General features: G+C 41.2%; 1 protein-coding gene and 1 long non-coding RNA gene across 3 annotated transcripts in view; one reads left to right on the plus strand and one right to left on the minus strand.

The window, feature by feature from the left end:
* Nucleotides 1-24,361, minus strand: part of mrps5 (mitochondrial ribosomal protein S5) — a 144,184-nt gene that overhangs the window by 118,845 nt on the left and 978 nt on the right. The window contains exons 1-2 of one of the 2 annotated variants that reach the window (XM_063040717.1): nt 23,990-24,047; nt 3,756-3,899 (exon numbers count right to left, since the gene is read on the minus strand). In XM_063040717.1, the coding sequence (XP_062896787.1) occupies nt 3,756-3,899; nt 23,990-24,032 (187 nt within the window). In that variant the 5' untranslated portion in view covers nt 24,033-24,047. Of the gene's footprint in view, nt 1-3,755; nt 3,900-23,989; nt 24,048-24,361 lie in introns of those variants that run through there. The other variant, XM_063040716.1, reaches the window with a different exon arrangement.
* The window catches only part of LOC134342507 (uncharacterized), a 64,305-nt gene that overhangs the window by 21,850 nt on the left and 18,094 nt on the right, over nt 1-24,361 (plus strand). The gene's annotated exons all lie outside the window — the stretch shown is intronic.

A 24,361-nucleotide genomic window follows, 5' to 3' on the forward strand; every position in this document is an offset into this window, starting at 1 on the left:
TAAATCACCGGGACCAGACGGGATGTACCCCAGGCTACTGTGGAAGGTGAGGGAGGAGATTGCTGAGCCTCTGGCAATGATCTTTGCATCATCAATGGGTTCAGGAAAGGTTCCAGAGGATTGGAGGGTTGCAAATGTTGTTCCCTTATTCAAGAAAGGGAGTAGAGATAGCCCCGGAAATTATAGACCAGTGAGTCTTACTTCAGTGGTTGGTAAGCTGATGGAGAAGATCCTGAGAGGCAGGACTTATGAACATTTGGAGAGTCATAATATGATTAGGAATAGTCAGCATGGCTTTGTCAAAGGCAGGTTGTGCTTTATGAGCCTGATTGAATTTTTTGAGGATGTGACTAAACACATTGGTGAAGGTAGAGCAGTAGATGTAGTGTATATGGATTTCAGCAAGGCATTTGATAAGGTGCCCCATGCAGGGCTTATTGAGAAAGTAAGGAGGCATGGGATCCAAGGGGACTTTGCTTTGTGGATCCAGAACTGGCTTGCCCACAGAAGGCAAAGAGTGGTTGTAGACGGGTCATATTCTGCATGGAGCTGGTGACCAGTGGTGTGCCTCAGGGATCTGATCTGGGACCCCTGCTCTTTGTGATTTTTATAAATCACCTGGATGAGGAAGTGGAGGGATGGGTTAGTAAATTTGCTGATGACACAAAGGTTGGGGGTGCTGTGGACAGTGTGGAGGCTGTCAGAGGTTACAGTGGGACATTGATAGGATGCAAAACTGGGCTGAGAAGTGGCAGATGGAGTTCAACCCAGATAAGTGTGAGGTGGTTCATTTTGGTAGGTCAAATATGCTGGCAGAATATAGTATTAATGGTAAGACTCTTGGCAGTGTGGAGGATCAGAGGGATCTTGGGGTGCGAGTCCACAGAACACTCAAAGCTGCTATGCAGGTTGACTCTGTGGTTAAGGCGTACGGTGCATTGGACTTCATCAATTGTGGGATTGAGGGTAACAGCTGAGAGGTACTGTTGCAGCTATTTAAGACTCTGGTCAGACCCCACTTGGAGTACCGTGCTCAGTTCTGGTCACCTCATTACAGGAAGGATGTGGAAACCATAGAAAGGGTGCAGAGGAGATTTACAAGGATGTTGGCTGGCTTGGGGAGCATGCCTTATGAAAATAGGTTGAGTGAAGTCGGCCTTTTCTCCTTGGAGCGACGGAGGATGAGAGGTGACCTGACAGAGGTGTACAAGATGATGAGAGGCATGGATCCTGTGGATAGTCAGAGGCTTTTCCCCAGGACTGAAATGGCTAGCACGAGAGTCTTTTTTAAGAGACTCCTGGATAGGTACATGGAACTTAGAAAAATACAGGGCTATGGGTAAACCTAGGTAATTTCTAAGATAAGGCCATGTTCAGCATAGGTTTGTGAGCTAAAGGACCTGTATTATGCTGTAGATTTTCTATGTTTCTAAAATACAACTTTTTAGTGACAACTATGTTAAAATGGGGATTTAATAAACCTAGATCAATAATATTTCCATAAATACAATCAAGGGTTTGAAGTTTGAAAACAAATATCTTCACATTTCCACAATTTGTATAAGAGTAATTGTTTGAATTTTGGAGAAATTTTATCAGACTTTGGTATTTGTTAGCATTATCCAGAGAAGTATTAAACATACAGTATATCACAAAAATACAAATTTTCTTTTATTCTTTTAAAGTATATTAAGGAAAGGCTGAAGTTGGGTCCTTCAAGAGGACCACAACCTTGTCGTAGGGTTTGGAGGCTTATGTGCCTCAGTGACTTGGAGAGCTATGTTGGCGAGAGTCAGGACTTGGTGCTTTAGGGACAGCCAGGCCAAACAGGTCAAAAGGTAGAGGCCAGATTAAGAATCGTCTACCAGTCCTCCAGGTTCAGGGGTTCAGTCAGGGCTAACGACCCTGACTGGTGAAAAAAAATTGTTAAAGAGACAGCAATGAAGAATCTTTCTCTATCTGTGCTTTATCTTTGTGTGACAGTATGGACAGATAAAGATGGAGGACTTTCGTTGCTGCCCTAAATGTCAACGGTGTACGGGCAGTAAGTAAAAAGCTGGGTGATAAAGCAACTAGCAAGAAAACTTCAGCAGGCCTGAAACGTCGACTGTTTTTTTCCACAGATGTTGCCTGGCCTACTGAGTTCCTCCAGCACTTTGTGTGTGTTGCTTGGAATTCCAGCATCTGCAGATTTTCTCGTTTGTAAATTGAAATATTAACTATGTTTCTCCCTCCACAGAGAAAAACATATTTTTTTCTAAGAAATGGAACAATGGAGGTTGTGGGAAAACTTAATTGGGATACATTAAACTACAAGAGACATAGCTAAGTAGGAATGGCTATTATCCCTTGCAGAGAAGTTAAATGCCAGGGAGTATAAATTAAAAGTAAATGGTAGGAAGATTAGAGCGGAAATGTGACACAGCAGTTTTCTGCGTGTTTAATTCTACTCATTAATGACATCTGCATGGGGTATGTACGTTCATTCCCCTGTGACAGCATGGGCTTCCCTGTTTGCTCCGTTCTCTTGCACATCACTTGGACTTACTCCTTTGTAGGCTACTGCAAATTATGCCTATGGAACGCGGTTGTATGAGAATCAAGATGGAATTGATGGACATGTGACAGAGACTAGGTCACAGAAAAATAAGTGGGGATCTGGGATTGACTGGAATGGTCTGAGAACTAGTTTACATTAAAAGGGCAGAATGGCCTCCTATGCTGCAAGAGAAGTATGATACATAAGAAGAAAAAAAAAATCACAGAAGGGGTGGTAGGAGTATGGCATTCTTCATACTCAAAACACAGGTAGAAAAAACCTAAAGAGCTGTGACTAGCCGGGCTACAGTCAAAGTACTAAGAAAGGGCAGTAAGCTGATGCAAATACAATGGACTGAATAGTCTCCTTCTATGTTATAAGTCTTCTATAATTCTATATTCCTCAAGAAATGCTAACATATTGCGGATATAGACATATGAAAGTAAGTGCCCAGAGTGAGTTGTTCAGATCCATTAAAGTTTGGAATCCAAGTATGCATTGTTGCCAAACCTAAAGTTATGAGCTCAAACATGAGAAAATCTGCAGATGCTGGAAATCCAAGCAATGCACTCAAAATGCTGGAGGAACTCAGCAGGCCAGGCAGCATCTTGGCCCGAAACATCAACTGTACTGTTTTCCATAGAAGAAGCCTGGCCTGCTGAGTTCCTCCAACATTTGAAACTTACGAGATCCATTACATAGTTTTAATAAATCCTTTAAGTGCTAACAAATTATATTTTGGCAAAAACAAAATTCTCCTTAAATGTTTAGAAGTAAGAGAATCTTGTTCTCCTTGGGTACGTTAAACTTCTTTGCCTCTCTTCTCAAAGACTATTTCTGCCTATGGCATATAGCACAGATGGTGTAATCAGATTGAGAAGCCTTCAGCGTTAGGAATTTATGATTTAACAAGACGCTGAAATCATTGTGCATGCTGAGTATCAGCACATTATAAATTAGACCACATCAGGTTAGCCAGAATGAACTGAGGCTACAATACTTCAAAGTTACATACACAACACCTGCTTTTCAGCTCAACTAACTATATCATTTAAAAAAAATCAACTCATAATGGGCTTTTCAATAGTGGTAATGACAATCGACAGAGCTTAAACGTTCAACATCTTAAAACAAAATGACATAAAAACGAAAATGCTTTAGATCACTTTTAGAACTAGAAGACTGATCACTTTTAGATCCAGAAGACCAAACTTACATTTGTTAAAGAAACTGCTGTGCCTATATTGATGCAGCACAAAAGGGAGTGTTGTGGATGTGGATAATCCAGTCTGAAGCGCTGAGGTACAGTGGAGAAGAGGCCATCCAGTCCGATTCCAGGCAGAGCTCACAAAAATACTTCCTGCAAAAAGTGGAAAAAGACAATTCAATGAAAGACAAATAAGAAACAGCAATAAAATTGAAAATAGTGGCAAACATAAAGTACAAGAGAAACTTTAGGAAATAACTGAGTAAAGCTGACATAAAATACCAAAAAAAAGCCATAAAGGCCGACAGATCCCCACATAATGGGGATGCCATTTGGAATGCCAGTAGCACCTAATTACAGAATATGAATCCACAGCAATGTTTTTGTGAGAACCTCAGCCTAACTGTATTCTTTTGAAGTTCTCTTGCCTTAAAAAACTCTCAGCAAGATTAAAATATCCTGCATATCAATTTCTACCAGTGAGGTTGCAGTCTAGTTCACCTCATGTGAACAGGAAAATACTAAGCTGAAAGGTCGGTGATTAACTCATTCATCCTAGTAGGTGACCAAAATGTCACGTCAGGCCTGACAAATCTGACTGAATATCTAAGAGCAACTAAAGTGATTGAATAGAGGAGCAGCAGGAGATATTAATAGTAAGGATTTCCAAAAAATTAAGCTCAATCCTAATAGATTTTTAGCTATTGATGAAATTCATGGAACTGAAGAGAAATTAGTGATCAAGCTAGGAAAATGGCTAAGCAGCAAGTAATAGAGTGAAGGAATAGTTGGCAGGCACTTTAATTAGCAGATTGTGACTAATACTGTCCCTCAAGGTTCTGCATTGGACCAACAACAATCCACCATATTTAAATTTCAGACTGGTTCCTTGGAATATATCCTTGTCTTATGAGAACAGGTTAAGGAAGCTGAACCTAAAAGTTAAGAAAAATAAAAGGGGATTTTATTAAAGCATACACTATTCTCATCAGCCTTGATATAGAAGATGTAGGGATGATGCTTTCCATGGCAAGGGTATCTAGAACCAGTATCACTGTCTCAAAATAACTGGTCAACATTCAGCACAAGGAAAAAAAAAACAAATGTAGTGAATGAAACTTTGGAATCCTCTACTCAAGCTACAGAGGCTCAGCTGCTGATGCAGAGATTTTCAGTTTTTAAAGCAATCAAGGTTACTGCTGGAGAAAAATCAGACATGATCAGGCACGAGGGATCAAAAGGTCTATTCCTCCTTATATTTCCAATGTTAATAATGACTTAGGGATAGAATAGGAAGCCAAAATTAATGCAAAGTTACAGCTTTCTACTTTTAGAATGCAAAACATAGAATATTACATCACAAAACAAGCCCTTTTTGGCCCACGATGTTCAGCCAACCATCAACGTACTCTAAGATCAATGTAACTCTTCCCTCTTACGTAGACACTCACTTTTCTATCTAAGAATTGCTTGAATGCACCTAATGTACCTGCCTCTACCACCACCCCGGCAGGATATTCTTTGAGGTTTTATTCATGTTACTATGAAGGACATGCAGTCTGTCAAAGTAATAAACACAGGATTAATAAGATCTGACATAAAAACTGACTGGCTTCTTTTACCAGAGACTCTAACCTTCATTTTCAAGCAATTTCAATAAATTGGTCGTACATGATTTTGTATTCACAAAATAATGTTGACTGTCATCTGATTACCTTGAATTTTGCCAAATGCTCCAACATATCATCTTTAATAACTACTTCTAATATTTTCTCCCAGTCATCCTTGGCCACTAGTTTGCTGTGTTCTGCCTCCCTCCCTTCTTCAGTAAAGAAAATACAGTTGCCATTTTTTTCTAATCTAAAGAAACCTATCCCAAATCAAGGGAATGGACAAGAGTGTGGCTGCATCCTTAAGGTTAAGATGAAACAGTTGAATAGATAGAGAGCTATCAGTATTACAATATAAAGAGTGTTAATTTAATCAGAATTTTCCCTCCTGGAAATAAATATATCTGACTTTTGTAATATACTTAATTTAAAGGAAGTAAATATTACTTTGGCACAATTTTTGCTTGTCTTGTTACAGCTAAGCTGCAGTTTTCTGAAGTTTATTTAGCAATTTAGTTCACACCTTAAGGAATAGGCCACTTAACTCTTCAAGCCTGGACTGTGATGCGGAAATGGTTTCCTCATAGGCCAAGAGCATGCAAGAGCTATTTATCTGGCTAATAACAATGTGCAGTAATTATTGTAGATACTGAAATGATACAGATTCCAATAAATAGAACATATTTTGTTCAGCTATATTGTGCAGAATTACTTCCAGTGTCAGATAATGAGATCTGCTGTGTTTACCATTGATTTTCCAATTGACTAATTTTGGCTCACCACCTGAATCCTTGACCTGTTGGTTTGTTATTTTTAAGCATACTTTAACTTGTTTGGTTATTGTACTATTTTTATCTAAAAAGCATGAGAGTCAGCCTAGTGGACTGACGTAGCTTCATTTCTGAGCTCTGTATATCATTGTCCAGAAAACCACACTAAAGGGAAAGCATTGAATAGTTAGCCCAATTTTTTCCCAAATTTAGAAATATTTCTGACAAAGGTCTACAAGCAAGCATTAAGTATACTGTGGGAATCTGGAAAGCAGTTCAATACTATTTTACACCATTATGCAAGATGGATCAGTTCAGAATAAAAAACAGAGGGCATCAATAATAAACTACTTCTTAAAATAATCAAGACAACTTAAGATTGTAAAAAGATCTTTGACATTTTCATTTTCTGGCTGAAAATGAATACAGTATTTAAAGGTTCTGATGCTTTAATCTCTACACAATTTATTAATCCAACATTTCTTAGATGTGAGATTACTTAGACGAATTGTGCTATATATCACTGAAATTGCTGTCTTAAGACCGGTTTCATGTTCTAGTACTATAAAACCTACAAGAAATGGCAGTAGTGTTATCAAATAAAAAAATCATATATAATATTCTACATCTTACTATTTATACATAAATTACTTACATAAATGATTCAGCTTACATCTTTGAGAAAACATAAGCTCTTTCTCATCCACATTTCTGAAAGGTAATTTTCAAGGTAAATTTTGCATTGCATGGTAGTGTTGTAACCCTGTTTGATGGACTGTAATAGTCCCAGATCATTCTTCTCCACATCCTTCAGCTATGTGCCATTCAATGTGGCATAGTTGTACAAGGTGGTTTTTATCATACATACTTGCGGTCACTATTTAACATTGAAGCCAGGAACACTGCAAGTGCAAATCACCTTCCATCGTTATACTGATGACTGAGTGTAGATTGATTGAGCAGTAATTATTTTAATTGGATTGGTTGTGCTTTTCATGAACTGGAGTTTCCTGGGTGGAAAAATGAAGCACAACTGCTATGACATGGCTCTGAGACCTAATTTCAGATGGTCACCAGTGCTATCTTTATGGAGTTTATACGTTTTTCTTGTGAAGACACGTGTTTCTCAAGTGTTCTGCTTTCTCCACACTCCCAAGACATGCCGTTTCATTGATTAATTGGCTACTGTAAACTACCCTGGTATGAGTGGGTAACAGGAGAACCAAGAGGCAGGGGTTGATGGACATGGGAAAGACAACAGGCAACCAGAAAAGAATTGGAGGTTTGGAATTGATGGAATTGCTCTGTGAACTGCTTTGGCTGGATAGGCCGAATAATCTGCTTTCATATCAAAAGGGAAAATGAATGCAATCTTCTATATTGCCATATACATAGCATTAATGTTACTATACTGGAATGGCCTGGTTGGTTATGGAACACAGATCTTCATTACTAGGGTCATTGCAATGCAGCGTGGAAATGGTCTTACCCATCCAGGCTAGCTAGTCCCATTTCCCCATATTTGGTCTGAGCCTTTTCTATATATGTGCTTGACCACATGTCCTTTAAATATTGTGCATGTATTTATGATGTCCTCTGGCAGCTCATTCCATATACCCACCACCGAATGTGTGAAAAAACTGTCCATCAGATCCCTTCTTAAAAACTGCCTTCTCACTTTAACCAATGCCCTCTAGCAACACACACAAAATGCTGGAGGAACTCAAAAGGTGAGACAGCAATATATGGAAATGAATAAACAATCAACATTTCGGGCTGAGATCCTTCTGCAGGACTCAGAAGGGAGGGGGAAGGTGGCAGAATAAAATGGTGGGGAAGGGGAAAGAGGTTAGCTGGAAGGTAATAGGTGAAGCCAGGTGGATGGGAAAGGTTAAGGGCTGGAGAATTAAAAAACTGACAGGAGAGGAGAATGGACCATAGGAAAACGGGGAGGAAGAGGAGGAGAAGATCTGGGGGAAGTGATAGGGAGGTTGAGAAGAAGTTAAAGGTCAGAGTAGAGGGAGGGAGGGGGAATTTGATTACCAGAATTAGAAATCGATATTCATGCACCAAGTTGAAGGATACCTGGATAGAATATAAGGTGTTGCTGCTCCACCCTGAGGGTGGCCTCATCTTGACACAAGGAGGCTATGGATTGACATGTCAGAACGGGAATGGGAATCAGAATTAAAATGTTTGGCTACCAGGAAGTCCTGCTAGAGGTGAATGGTGCAAAGATACTCTAAGCTCTGAGCAGCACACACAAAATGCTCAGGCAGCATCTATGGAAAAAAGTACAGTCGACGTTTCGGCCCGAAACATCAACTGTACTTTTTACCATAGATGCTGCCGGGCCTGCTGAGTTCCTCCAGCATTTTGTGTGTGTTGCTCGGATTTCCAGCATCAGCAGAGTTTCTCTTGTTTGTGCTCTATGCTTTCTAGTTTTTAAATTCCCCTGCCTTGGTGAGGAACCTTTCACTTAATCTATATACCCTATGATTATACTGTATATACTTCTATAAGGTCACCTCTATGCTGCAGGGAAGTAGTTACAGCTTATCCAGTCTCTCCTTACAGCTAAAACCCTCTAGCTCTGATAAAATACTCATGAATCTTTTCAGCACCCTTTCCAAATAATGATATCCTTCCTATACCCAAATGACCAGAACTTCACATAGTATTCCAAGTGAGATCTCACCACAGCTTTACAGTTATAACAGGACATTCCAACTCAATGCCTAACTGATGAAGGCAAACATACCAAATGCCTTCTTCACCACCTTATCTATCTGTGACCCTACTTTCAACGAACCATGTAGTTGTATTCCAAGGTCCCTCTGTTCCACAACACTCCCCAAGGCACTGACATTCACTGAGAAATTCTGAATTGCACTTATCCAAATTAAACTCCATGTGCTATTCCATGGCCACTTACTCAGTTGATCAAGATACCCCTGTAATATTTGATTACATTCTTCATTTTCCACTATACCACCAATTTTAGTGTCATCTGCAATCTTACTAACCATGCTTTGGTTAGTAAGACTATAAAACAGGCCGACATGGCCTGTTTCCATGCTGTAATTGTTATATGGTTATATATGGTTGTTATATGCTTTGTACATTTTTATCCAAATTGTTGATATAGCTGATAAACGACAGTGGGCTCAGCACCAACCCAAGGTACACCACTACTCACAGACATCCAATCTGAGAAACAATTTGCTACCATAACCCTCTGCTTTCCAGCAAATGTGTATCCGATTCGCCAGCTTTCGCTGGATTCCATGTGATCTAATCTCCCAGAGCAGCCTACCATGTTGAAACTTATCAAAAGCCATACTGACATCAACCATATTGCCCTCATCAACTTTCTTGGTCACCTCATCATGTTACGAGAATACACATAAAATTAAGATGTTTGCTGGCCGGGGCTAGCATCAGTGGCATCAGCAGTTGGTCTGCCACCTGCCCTCAGAGAGATAAGGAACAATGGAGCAGCGTCTGGAGATGTGTAATGAAGGGATGTGGGAGGAAGAGCTGTCTGGAGCGGCTCCCCCCTTTTGAACCCTGAACTGTTTGAAGTGATGGACAGGCGATACCCCAGCAGGGGGATAAAAAGGGACAGGTTCGCTAAGACAGACACACACGCCACCCGAGGTAACGAGACCCTGGAAGCGGTGCGCTTCTCACGAGTGGGTGAGAAGTCCCAGACAACGACAAGGGTGGAAAGGTACGATCAGCGGGAACCCGGTGTGTGTCCGCCCTTGCCTGGGTGCCGGGTTCACTGCAGAGGATCGACCGCATCTGGAGGAGGGGTCACAGTCGGTGACCTCAGGTGACATCACCAAGGACCTGCCCAAAAGCTGTTTGTGAGCCATCCCGCTGGTCTGTGAGTGAAGCCGTTCTGAATGATCAGTTGTTCCTATTCTGTCTCTCTCCCCCCACCTTGTCCATCGCCATGGCAACGATTACTGCGAACTGAACTACAAACTGGACTGAACTTTGAGTCATTTTGAAATTGGTCATTTAACCCCTAGACAACGATAGAGCTTGATTGATGCTGTTATCTTAATTCTGTGCACATGTGTGGTTATCATTGTTGAATTGTTGCATTTATTATCCTTTCGATTACTGTGTTGCTTGTCTCTTTAATAAAACTTTCTTAGTTCTAGTACTCCAGACTCCAACTGAGTGATCCATTTCTGCTGGTTTGGCAGCCCAGTTACGGGGTACGTAACAATCAAAAAAAAAACTCAATCATGCTCAAAATACATGATCTCCTATGCACAAAGCCATGCTGACTACCTCTAATCTACCCATCTCTGCAGATGTACAAATCATATCTTATCCCTTAGAATCCTCTCTATCAACTTATTTACCACAGATGGGGCATATGGCCCCAGATTTTAAAAATTCAGCACAGAAAAACAACTTTTTAAACAACATTTGCTACCCTCAAATCTACTGGTACCTCACCCATGGCTAACAATGATGCAATTTTTCCAGCCAGAATATTAGGAATATTGTGTGAGAAAGGAATCTGAAAGGAAAGGAGCAACATACATCAAAGTTGCTGGTGAACGCAGCAGGCCAAGCAGCATCTATAGGAAGAGGCGCAGTCGACGTTTCAGGCCAAGACCCTTCGTCAGGACTAACTATCCTTCAGTTAGTCCTGACGAAGGGTCTCGGCCTGAAACGTCGACTGCGCCTCTTCCTATAGATGCTGCTTGGCCTGCTGCGTTCACCAGCAACTTTGATGTATGTTGCTTGAATTTCCAGCATCTGCAGAATTCCTGTTGAAAGGAAAGGAGAGTAGATTGTAGGAGAAAGGGAAGGAGAGGACCCGGGGGAGATGATAAGCGCAGAATAGAAGAAGAGGGGAGTGAAAGGGTATTTTTTTTTAAATCAGAAGGAGAAATCAGTGTTCATGCTATCAGGTTGGAGGCTACCCAGGGTGGCCTCATCATGGCACAAGAGGAGGCCATGAACCAGATTCAGAATTAAGATGTTTGATCCAATAAGCCAGAAATCACTCTATTTTTATTCACTAACCAGTGTGGGGTAGTCTTTACCTTTGGCTTAACAAGAGAAAGAGTTGTGGCAGAGTGAGTTACAAATCAATCCAACAGATGCAATATTTATGCAGCATGTGAGAGTATTTCTTGCAACATGCTCACCGGCTCTAGATTTATTTATCATTGTGTGTTACTACTAGCAACACTTAACAGATGTTCACAGAATAAATTGCATCTAAAACAATAACAGAACAGTAATTTGAAAATCAGCTGACTATTCTAATGAGAAACATCTTGGGAGCTATGAAGAAAACCTCTGGGATATTAAGTTTAAAATATATTTAAATGATTAAAAAAAATCACATAATATTCAACATCTTACCATTTATACATAGATTACTTTAAAATAACTAAATCAAAGCTACTCAAAAATATTTTAACCAAATGTTTTGTGCACATGGGATAAGGGTTTTGCTGCGACTTTACAATGGATGATGCCTTCTGATTTTGTTCACAAATACAATGGCAGTGAAGGTAAACTGAAGGTAATTTGCTGCTTTCTGTGCTTTATTTTCCATGCAAAGAAAGGAGTGCTCATGTTGGTTAAGGATGCCTCAACACAGTTTTGAGGAATATTGTTCTAGTTTGACAGGGAAAAGAAGATCAATTAGGCAAGAACTCATTCACCTACCCAACAAGCAGCAGTAGTGGAATAAAGCCCTACTGACGAAGGGTCTCGGCCTGGAATGTCGACTGTACCTCTTCCTAGAGATGCTGCCTGGCCTGCTGCGTTCACCAGCAACTTTGATGTGTGTTGCTTGAATTTCCAGCATCTGCAGAATTCCTGTTGTAAAGCAGCTGGACCATGTTTCGGGTCCAGATAGACTTCACAGAATTCTTCCATCGGAACAGAATGAAATGGGACCAATGGTTCATCCTGATAACATTTATCTCTCAACATTACAAACTCCTAAAATCTTCAAAGACTTATTTTCAGTCTACTGGACTGAATCTATAAACATACTATTAAGAAATGGGTGGCAGCAAAGGCTACGAGATCAGACACATTCCAACTATAGTTTGAACTCTAGTGCTCCAGCTAACACGTTTCAGAAGTACTATGTGAGTATCCATTTGACAATGTGGAAAATTACTCAGAAATTTTCTGGTTAAAATAAGCAGATAAATCCAACTTATCTAATTTCTGCCCAATCAGTCTACTCTCGATCACCAGGAGCCCATGTAGCAGCACTTACTCACCAATAATGAGCTCTCTGTGGTCTATCTGAGGTTTAGCTTTGTTAGTCCTACTTGGAACACAAAACAACAGAACACAGAAACAGAGCCTTTAGCCCAATGTTGTACTTACATCAGACTTCATCAATGCCTTGTTCCAAACATCATTAAAAAAAACAAATCACTCAGTCTTCCTCAAGCAGAAATCCTGGATGAACCGAGAGATCCACAGAGGACCAGATCAGTGGCATTCAGGTCTGGCGACCAAGCAAAATATAACAGGAACACACACAAAATGCAGGAGGAACTGAGGTCAGGCAGCAGTCAATATTTCAGGACGAGACCCTTCTTCAGCAATGAAAAGGGAGATGACAGAATAAAAAGGTGGGGGGGGGGGAGACAGCTAGAAGGTGATAGATAAAGCCAGGCGGGTTTGAAAGATAGCGGGTTTGAAAGATAAAGGGTTTAGAGAAGACGAAATCTGATATGAGAGGATAGTGGGACATAGGAGAAAGGGAAGGAGGAAGGGACCATGGGGTAGGTGATAGGCAGGTGAGAGAGGCAAGAGGCCAGAATGGGGAATAGAAGAAAAGGGGAGGGGGAATGATAAAATATTTTATTAGAAGGAGAAATCGATATCCATGCCATCAGGTTGGAGGCTACCCAGACAGAATAAAAAGAGTTGCTCCTCCACCCTGAGGGTGGCCTCATTTTGGTACATGAGAAGGCCATGAACTAACATGTCAGAACTGGAATGTGAATCGAAATTAAAATGTTTGGCTACTGGGAAGTTTCGGTTTTGGTGGTTGGAACAAAGGTGCTTAACAAAGCGCTCCCTCAATTTACGACGAGTCTTACCAACGTAGAGGAGGCCACATCGGGAGCACTGGACACAGTAGATGACCCCAGCAAATTTGCAGCGAAGTATTACCTCACCTGACAAGACTGTTTGGGAACCTGAACAGAGGTGAAGGAGGTGAATGGGCAGGTGTAGCACTTAGGCCACTAGCAGGGGCAAGTGCGGGGAGGGACTAATGGACAAGGGATTCATGGAGGAAGCAATCCCTTCGGTGGGGGGAGTAAAAATATGCTTAGCAGTAGGATGCCTTTGGAGATGGTAGAGGTTGTGGAGGATGATGTGAAGAATGTAGAGGCTCATGGGGTGGTAGGTAAGGACAAGAGGAACTCTATCACTGTTAAGGTGGTGGGAAGATGGCATGAGTGTACATACACAGGAAATGGAGGAGATGCGGGTGAGGGCAGCATTAACAGTCGAGCAAGGGAAACCCTGTTCTTTGAAGGAGGACATCTCTGATGTACTGGAAAGGAAAGCCACATCCTGGGAACAGATACAGCAGAGACAAAGGAACTGGGGAAAGGGGATAACATTTTTACAGGAGACAGGGTGGGAAGAGGTATAGTCAAGATACCTATGGGAATCAGTAGGTTTAAAAAATGTTGGTTGACAGTTTGTCTCCAGGCATGGAGGTAGAGATCAAGAAAAGGGAGGGAGGTGTCAGAAATGAACAAGTGAATTTAAGGGCAGGGTGGAAGTTAGAGGCAAAGTTGATGTAATTGACAAGCTCAGCATGGGTGCATGAAGCAGTACCAATGCAATCGTCAATGAGGCTGAGGAAGAGTTGGGGAGCATTACCAGGGTGGGCTTGGAACATGAATGACGAGGCAGGCATAGCTGGGACCCATGCAGGTGACCATGGTTACCCAAGTCTGGAGAAAGTGGGAGGAGCCGAAGAAAAAATTGTTGAGGGCAAGGACCAGCTCTGCCAGACACGAAGTCCAGGTACGAAATTGGGAACAGAATCTCACATGCGAAGTGGCATTTCTGCACCAAACTTGAATCAATGAAAGATGCTCAAAAGCTGTAACAGGGCTTGAATGCTATCACCTCCTACAAAGTGAAACCAAGCGAAAAATGTGACAACAAGGCTTTGCTCCCAGCTGAGCTCAATGCCTTTTATGCTTGCTTTGATCATCAAAACATGGAGGCACCATTACAAAATCCCACAGCCTTCAATGATCCTGTGATTTCAGTCTCTGACACCAACGTGAGAGCATCCTTCAGGAGGGTGAACCCACGGAAAGCAACCAGCCCTGACGGGATACCTGGTACTAAAGACTTGTGCTGATCAACCAGCTAGAGCATTTACTGAGACCTTTTAACCTCTCACTTCTGCAATCTGAAGCACCTGCCTGCTTCCAGCAGGCTTCAATTGTACTGGTGTGTAAGAAGAACATGGTGACCTGCCTCAATGACTATCATCCAGTAGCATCTCTATCCACAATGATGAAGGGTTTTGAGAGGTTGGTGATGAAACATATCAACTCCTGCCCGAGAAGTAACTCGGATTGTTCAAATTCACCTACCATCTCAACATGTCAACAGAGGATGGTATTTCATTGGCTCTTCACTCATCTGGACACTGAAGACGGATACATCAGGACGCTCTTCATTGACTACAGCTCGGCATTCAGTTCTATCATCCCCTCAAAACTAATCAATAAACTTCAAGATGTGGGCCTCAATACCTCCTTGTGTAACTGGATCCTCTATGTCCTCACTTGCAGACCTCGGTCTGTTTTGATTGGCAATAAAATCTTCTCCACAATCTCCATCAGTGCAGATATATCACAAGGCTGTGTGCTTAGCTCCTGCTCTACCTGCTTTATATTTATGACTGTGAAGCTAAGCACAGCTTCAATATCATATTTAAATTTGCTGACAACACCACTGTCACTGGCCGAATCAAAGGTGGTGACAAATCAGCATCTAGGAGAGAGATTGAAAATCTGGCTGAGTGATGCAGGAGATGATCATTGACTTCAGGAGGAGGAAACTGGAGGTCTATGAGCCAGTTCTCTTTTGGGGATCAGAGGTGGAGAGGGTCAGCAACTTTCCTTGGTGTTATCATTTCAGAGAATATGTCCTGTGTTCAGCTCTTATGTGCCAATATGAAGAAAGCACGGCATCACTGCTACTTTCTTACAAGTTTGTGACGAATCAGCATGCGATCTAAAAATTCGACATCTTCTATAGATATGTGGTGGAAAGTATATTGACAGGCTGCATAATGACCTGGTATGGGAACAACAACACCCTTGAATGGAAAACCCTACCAAATGTAGTGGATATGGCCCAGTTTATCCCGGGTAAAAACTTCCCCAACATTGAGCAAATCTACACTGAGTGTTGTCACAGGAAAGAGCCATCCATTATCAAGGACCCTCAACATCCAGGCCACACTCTCTTATCGCTGCTGCCATCAGGAAGGAGGTACAGGAGCCTCAGGACTCACAGCACCAGGTTCAGGAACAATTATTACCCGTCAACCATCATGCTTTTGAACTACACTTGATAACTTCATTCGGCCCATCACTGAAACGTTTCCACCACATATGGATTCAATTTCACGACTCTTCTTCTCATGTTCTCAATATCTATTGCTGATTTATGTATTATTTTTTTCACTCTTTTTATATTTGCATAGTGTGTTGTCTTTTGCACATTGGTTGTTTGTCCATTCTGTTGGTTGCAGTCTTTCATTGTTTCTTGTATTTACTGTGATTGACCACAAGACAATGAATCTAAGGGTTGTATATGGCAACATACATGTACTTTGAAAATAAATTTACTGTGAACTTAATAGCAAGGCAACATTGCCTGTTGCATCAAAAAAACCCTAGTAAAGCCGAAATCCGTGACCATCAATGGAAGATATTGCAATGGGTAGCCACAACTCCAATACAGGAAGATGGTTTGGCTGTTGGAAATTGATCATACCAGTTCCGGGACACCACTGTAGGTGTTCCTCAGGGAAGTGTCCCTAGAGTCAACCATCTTCGGCTGTTTCATCAAGGACACTTCACCCATGATAAAGTCAGATGTGGGAATGATCACTGATCATTGCATAATGTTCAATTCCAGTTCCAATACCTCAACAAACAAAGCAGTCCATACCTTAATGCAGCAAAACTGAGAAGCGCTCACTAAGCAATCCATCAAGCCTAACCACCTATCCTCAATGGCAATGCTATTAGCAAGTTTCTCTACTGTCAATATCCTGGGAATTACCTGTTCCTAGGAACTCAACTGAACCAGCCACATACTTACCATGTCTTCAAAAGCCAATCACAAGCTGGGTATCCTACAGCGAGTGTTTCACTTCCCGACACCCTAAAGCCTTTCCATCTGCTTCAGGGAAGTATGTGTCAGCATCAAGCAGGAAAGGTTCACTGTTGCCAGAAAGTTTTCAATGTTATACTTACTACTGCATACTCTACAGTTAAAAAGAAATGTGACCAATTCCCTTTCATTTGATTGAACAACTCTGAAGATTTTTTTGATTTTAAAAGATTATTTTGAACATTCAGTCTTATGGAGCGGGAAATTCTAGATTCACCGACCTCTGGAGCACGTGTTCCTGACCTTTTTTATGCCATGGTCCCTCCCCTTCAATTAACTGAGGGATCTGTGGACCACAGGTTGAAAATCCCTGCTCTAGAGTGAAGAAATTTCTCCTCATTCCAGTCCCCTGTGACACCGTCTTTTAACCTGAGCCGAGGGAAAAGTCCCCTATTCTCTGCAATGATATTGCTTCCTAAGAATTGCATCTATGTCAGTTAATCATCTCTCCTTCTCAAGGCTCTGAAACATAGGCCAAGTCTACTCAAACCTTTTCATATAATCCCTCCCACCTCAGAATTCAACTAAGTCAGGGAATAAATCAATTGCCATTTGACGGTTTCAATAAAGGAATGGCAGTTTCTTTTTTTCCCGTTTATTGGACCAACGTTACTGATTTTTTCTGATAAAATAAGGGAAAAGAGTCAGTGGTAGCATCTTAGCAAATTGTCTTAAGGTTAGCGTTGTGATAAGTGGCTGAAGATGGTTCACAACAATGTTCCTTGGAATCTGGATCAGAAACACTTTTTTTCTCTAGGTATTTGTTAATAACTGATAAAATAGTATATGTGGATAAATTTCAAAAGATGCAAAGACACACATAAAAACAGTGGGGAGGAAAATTATTTATGAAGGCATGGAAAGTCTGGCAAAATGGACAGTCAGGTGGCAGATGTAATTTAATATCATAAGAGTCTGAATTGATGCATTTCAGCAAAGAAAAATAAACGAGGCTACAGCATCCTATAGGATATGCCAGAGCAGAGAAAGATCAGAATGTATGTGCATAATTTATCTTTGAAACTGCAAAGACAGGTTGAGAATGCAAGAATAAAGTATGAGATATCTTAGAATTCATTAACACTAATTCAGAATACCAAAAGAGGCAGGCTATGTTGAACAAAAACAGAAATGTTAGAAGAACTCAGCCAGTCATACAAAGAGATCAAGATAATAAACAGTATTAAGGAAGTGATTTTATCAAACCTAAAATAATTGTGGTAAGCATATTAAACTTCCTATACTTTCTAATACTCCTGAAATAATTTTGTTTGATAAGTGCTTTTTGGGAGTGTGCATAAATTTTCATGTTAGCGAGGACATCCAACTTCATCTGATTACGAGAATTTCCCACTCTATCAATATACAAAAATATTCTATTGTTCTAATATTCCTACTAATATGGATAACCACATTTCTATACAACATCTCCATCTGGCTCCATCTTGCTTCTTTACTCTATCCATTAGTTCCTTCACAGCTTATGACTTACATAACCAACCTGGACCAATGCTGTTCACAGACTTCATTTCAGCATTCAACACAATAATTCCTCAGAAACTGATTGGAAAGCTGAGCCTACTGGGCCTGAACACCTCCCTCTGCAACTGGATCCTAGACTTCCTGACTGGGAGACCTCAGTCAGTCCGGATTGGAAGCAGCATCTCCAACACCATCACACTGAGGACAGGGCCCCCCAGGGCTGTGTGCTCAGTCCACTGCTGTTCACTCTCCTGACCCACGACTGTGCTGCAACACACAGCTCAAACCACATCATCAAGTTCGCCGATCACACGACCGTGGTGGGTCTCATCAGCAAGAACGATGAGTCAGCATACAGAGAGGAGATGCAGCGGCTAACAGACTGGTGCAGAGACAACAACCTGTCTCTGAATGTGAACAAAACAAAAGAGATGGTTGTTGACTTCAGGACACGGAGCAACCACTCTCCGCTGAACATTGACGGCTCCTCCATTGAGATCATTAAGAGCACCAAATTTCTTGGTGTTCACCTGGCGGAGAATGTCACCTGGTCCCTCAACACCAGCTCCATAGCAAAGAAAGCCCAGCAGCATCTCTACTTTCTGCGAAGGCTGAGAAAAGTCCATCTCCCACCCCCCATCCTCACCACATTCTACAGAGGCTGTATTGAGAGCATCCTGAGCAGCTGCATCACTGCCTGGTTCAGAAATTGCACCATCTCGGATTGCAAAACCCTGCAGCCGATAGTGAGGTCAGCTGAGAAGATCATCGGGGTCTCTCTTCCCGCCATTAGATATATACACCATACGCTGCATCCATAAAGCAAACAGCATTATGAAGGACCCTACGCACCCCTCACACAAACTCTTCTCCCTCCTGCCATCTGGCAAAAGGCACAGAAGCATTCAGGCTCTCATGACCAGACTATGTAACAGTATCTTCCCCAAAGCCATCAGACTCCTCAATACCCAGAGCCTGGACTGACGCCAACCTACTGCCCTCTACTGCGTCTATTGTCTTGTTTATTATTTATTGTAATGCCTGCACTGTTTTGTGCACTTTATGCAGTCCTGGGTAGGTCTGTAGTCTAGTGTAGTTTTTGTGCTGTTTTACGTAGTTCAGTGTGGTTTTTGTATTGTTTCATGTAGCACCATGGTCCTGAAAAAGTCTCGTTTTTACTGTGTACTACACCAGCAGTTATGGTCAAAATGACAATAAAAAGTGACTTGACTTGACACACTCTACACAGTACACGAAATACAAGTTATTAATATCAAAGATCAGAGATATTTTATTATCAAAGTATGTACATGTCACCATATACTACCTTGAGATTCATTTTCTTGCTGGCATTCACAGTAGAACAGAGAAATATAATAGTATCAATGAAAAACTACACAAAAACTAACCAATGTGTAAAAGAATACAAACTCTGCAAATATAAAAAGGTAAATGAGTAAATAAATAGTACTGAGAGTATGAATTGTAGAATCCTTGAAAGTGAGTCCATAGGTTGTACACAATTACATTTGAAAAAGGGCAGTGCCAGAGGTTGGTGGTAAACTAATCTGATTTCTACACATAAAAATAGAGATCGATCAAATCCAGAAGAGTAAAGACCAGTCAGCTTTTCAGTAATGGTAGAAACAGAGCAGCAAGAATTCTCAAATGCTCAACCAACTTCATTATAAAAATTCAATGACAAAAAATATGTGGTGGACATGATTATCTGCATTTCTAAATAGACTTTGATAATATACCAAAGATTGAAGGCCATGGCATTGCAGATGGTGTTAATAATATGTCCAATAATCATAACAGATACCAAGCTAAGAAATGATCTAAAGAAAGAGTCATAATTTAAGACAATCACTAATCTAGAAATTGATAAGTAATATGTACTACAAAGGAGACCTGAGGTGAACAGCAAAGATAGATTTATGACAAAGCCTGAGAAATATGAGGGTAAAAGAATAAAAATATACAGAGATGGCTGAGAATCATTTACATTGACATGAACCTATAATGCTAGAAGGTCACCTAAGTGATAAAAAAATAAAGAAATTCAATTGTTCCGGCAGGTTGTGAACACAACAGATTCTGCAGGTGCTGCAAATCTTGAGCAACACAAACTAAATGCTGGAGTAACTCAGCAAGCCGAGCATCAACAAGGGAAGTAACAGTTGATGTTTCGGGCAGAGACATTTCATCAGGACAGCAGATTGCGTACCTCAGTTCTGGAGTGGTAAACAGAATTGAAGGTTTAAGATGGGACAGAGTAACTGGACAGGATAACTCTTAAGTAAGAACACTATATTTGCTGGGGGGGGTTGAGGAGGTGAAAGTGCATTTAAGTTACATTTGGCATGGACTTCAACATTTTCTTGCATTTATTGCAACATGCAGAAATTTTACCCCCCAAAAAAACTACTGAGGATACTTTTAAAAGCTCCTGAATATTAAGCACGACAAGCATTTGGAGTATGCATGTTCCAAATTGTTAATGTCTTTTTGTGCTGATAGAAGTTTTTAAAATTATATGATGCAGTCAACACACACAAAATGCTGGAGGAACTCAGCATGCCGGGTAGCAACTATGGAAAAGAGTTACATTCGATATTTCTAGCCAAGACCATTCATCAGAACTCAGCTCAAAACTTCGACTTTTTACTCTTTTCCATAGATGCTGCCAGACCTGGTGAGTTCCTCCAGCATTTTATGTGTGTTGCTTTGGATTTCCGGCATCAGCAGATTTTCTTGTGTTCTTGGGGTACCGCAAGGCTCAGTGCTGGGACCCCAGTTGTTTACAATATATATTAATGACTTGGATGAGGGAATTAAATGCAGCATCTCCAAGTTTGCGGATGACACGAAGCTGGGTGGCAGTGTTAGCAGTGAGGAGGATGCTAAGAGGATGCAGGGTGACTTGGATAGGTTGGGTGAGTGGGCAAACTCATGGCAGATGCAATTTAATGTGGATAAATGTGAAGTTATCCACTTTGGTGGCAAAAATAGGAAAACAGATTATTATCTGAATGGTGGCCGATTAGGAAAAGGGGAGGTGCAACGAGACCTGGGTGTCATTATACACCAGTCATTGAAAGTGGGCATGCAGGTACAGCAGGCGGTGAAAAAGGCGAACGGTATGCTGGCATTTATAGCAAGAGGATTCGAGTACAGGAGCAGGGAGGTACTACTGCAGTTGTACAAGGCCTTGGTGAGACCACACCTGGAGTATTGTGTGCCGTTTTGGTCCCCTAATCTGAGGAAAGACATCTTTGCCATAGAGGGAGTACAAAGAAGGTTCACCAGATTGATTCCTGGGATGGCAGGTCTTTCATATGAAGAAAGACTGGATGAACTGGGCTTGTGCTCGTTGGAATTTAGAAGATTGAGGGGGGATCTGATTGAAACGTATAAGATCCTAAAGGGATTGGACAGGCTAGATGCGGGAAGATTGTTCCCGATGTTGGGGAGGTCCAGAATGAGGGGTCACAGTTTGAGGATAGAGGGGAAGCCTTTTAGGACCGAGATTAGGAAAAACTTCTTCACACAGAGAGTGGTGAATCTGTGGAATTCTCTGCCACAGCAAACTGTTGAGGCCAGTTCATTGGCTATGTTTTAAGAGGGAGTTAGATATGGCCCTGGTGGCTACAGGGGTCAGGGGGTATGGAGGGAAGGCTGGGTTCTGAGTTGGATGATCAGCCATGATCATAATAAATGGCGGTGCAGGCTCGAAGGGCCGAATGGCCTACTCCTGCACCTATTTTCTATGTTTCTATGTTTCTATATGATGCAGTTCAAACTGAACAAAAATATTAAGTATTAACTAATGCAATGAATGGAGGGAAAATGTCTTTACAAGAGATCTGAGAATGTGGAACATTCTACCATCTGGAGCAGCTTGACACAAATAACACAGAAGCATTTAAGAAGAATCTAGGTAAGCACATTAGGGAGAATACAACACCTTGACAGAGGAAGAGGAAGAAAGTCACACGGATCATTAATAAGAATATGAATCCTGGAAGCCAAATGGTTTGTTTCTATTTTATAGTGCAGATTAGCAACAATTATATCTGAAAGGGAAATTTTTTATTCCTCCTCAGCAGAGGGTTTTATGTCTGGAATGCGCTATCAGTAAAAGTTAAGCATGTAGATGCTAATCCTGACAACTATGTCAAACTGCTCCAGGTGGTAGCGTGTTCCATATTCTCAGCTCTCTTGGTAGAGAAATTTTGCCTGTACTCATCGCATTAATATTTATGCTCAGTTTGAACCCCATATGACCACATCATATAATTTTAGACTTCTATCTGACTACCTCCATCCACTTTCTAGAGAATAAAATTCTGCCCTATTCAGTTTTACCTGCAAAATCTAACTTCAAGAATTGAGAATTTGCTTGACATCGCTTTCATTTTTCCTTTTGTAGCATCCATGAAAGTCTGTTCTGTTTAACATAGGCACATTGACTTCATGAGCAGAATTTGCCTTGAGCTCAGTTATTCAGCACAGAAAGATAATAACAATTTGGAATACACTTACTCCACAGTAGTGTAGTGTTTAGCACGACACTTTACAATACCAGTGACCTGGGTTCGATTCCACAGGACTAATCAACAAGCTTCAACCCGGACCTCTGTACCTCCTCCTTCTGCAAATGGATCCTCAGCTTCCTTATCAGGAGACAACAGACAGTGCAGATAGGTAATAACATCTCTTCCTCACTGTCAATGAGCAGAGGTACACCAAGGAAGCGTGCTTAGCCGACTGCTCAAATCTGTCTATGCTTACGACTGTATGAATAGGTACAGCTCAAACACCATCTACAAAGTCAACAATGACACCACTATTGCTCACAAAATCTCAGATGGCAACGAGGAGACATGCAGGAGTGAGACAGATCAGCTGGTTGCGTGGTGTCATACCAACAACTTCACACTCGACATCAGCAAAACCAAGAAATTGATCATGGACTGCAGGAAAGGGAAGTTGGGAGATCATATGCCAGTCCTCCCTGAGGGGTTAGAGGTGGAAAGGGTCAACAGCTTCAAGCTCCTAGGCATCAACATCCCAGAGGATTTATCTTGGGCCCAACCCGTTGATGCAATCACATTAACAGCATGCCAGCAGCTCTTCTTCGTCTTAAGTCTGAGATTTGGTACGTCATCAAAGACTCTTGCAAGTTTCTACAGATGTATGGTAGATAGCATGCTGACTGGTTGCATCACAACCTGGTATAGAGGCTCTAATGCACAGGATCAAAAGAGGCTGCAGAGGCTTGTAGAATCAGCCAGCACCATCAAGGACACAAACCTCCCCACCATCAAGGACACCTTCTAGAGATGATGCCACATGGAGGCAGCATCCATCATTAAGGACCTTCACCATCCGGGACATGCCCTGTTCTCATTATCATCATTGGGAAGGAAGTACAGGAGTCTGAAGACCCACGCTCCACGTTTTAGGAACAGCTTCTTCTCTTCCGCCATCAGATTTCTGAACAGTCCATAAACCCATGAGCACTACATTGTTATTTTATAACAGAATAACTTTTATGTCTTGCACTGTACTATGTCAGTGATGATAAACCTATTACTGATTATGTCCATCTTATCGGCTGATCACTACCATCATATATCCCATGGTAAACCATTCTCATTATCAACAACACACCAAACTTAATTATCACACCTCTCAACAGTCATTATCAAAAAAAAATAAGGATAGATAGATAGACGCTTGTTTAAACGCCAGGCTAAACTGAAAAGGCAGGGTGTTGGTTGGGACCAGATGCAAGGCTCAGGCTGGTTCTGCTCGCTGCTCCGTGATGTTTACTCGGCTCTGTACCGAACTGAAGCTGTGGCCTGCTCCAGGTTTCGTGTCTGTGGACTCATTTTCGTTCTGAATGCTATTTGCTTACTTTTATTGGTTGCATGATTTATTGTCTTTTCCTCTCTGAGCATTGGGTGATTGATGGTGTTTTTGTTATACTGGTTCTTTTGACTTTCTTTGTTTTGTGGCTGTCTGTAAGGAGACGAATTGCAACGTTGTATAATGTATACATACTTTGATAATAAATGTACTTTGAACAGATGAGTAAAAATGGATAGATGAATGACACAGGAAATTTAATAATGACAATTACATTGAGATGGTGTATTAATTTTTTTAAAAGTAGAGGCATAAAAATTCACATGGATTAATTTTTAGAATTGAGAAGAAAAGGTGCAAAAACTAAACCAAATTCTTACGGTATAAACTAATCTGAATACAGTATTGCAGAAAAAAAATT

Source organism: Mobula hypostoma, chromosome 2 (assembly GCF_963921235.1).
Source record: "Mobula hypostoma chromosome 2, sMobHyp1.1, whole genome shotgun sequence".
In the NCBI taxonomy this organism is placed as follows: domain Eukaryota; kingdom Metazoa; phylum Chordata; class Chondrichthyes; order Myliobatiformes; family Myliobatidae; genus Mobula; species Mobula hypostoma.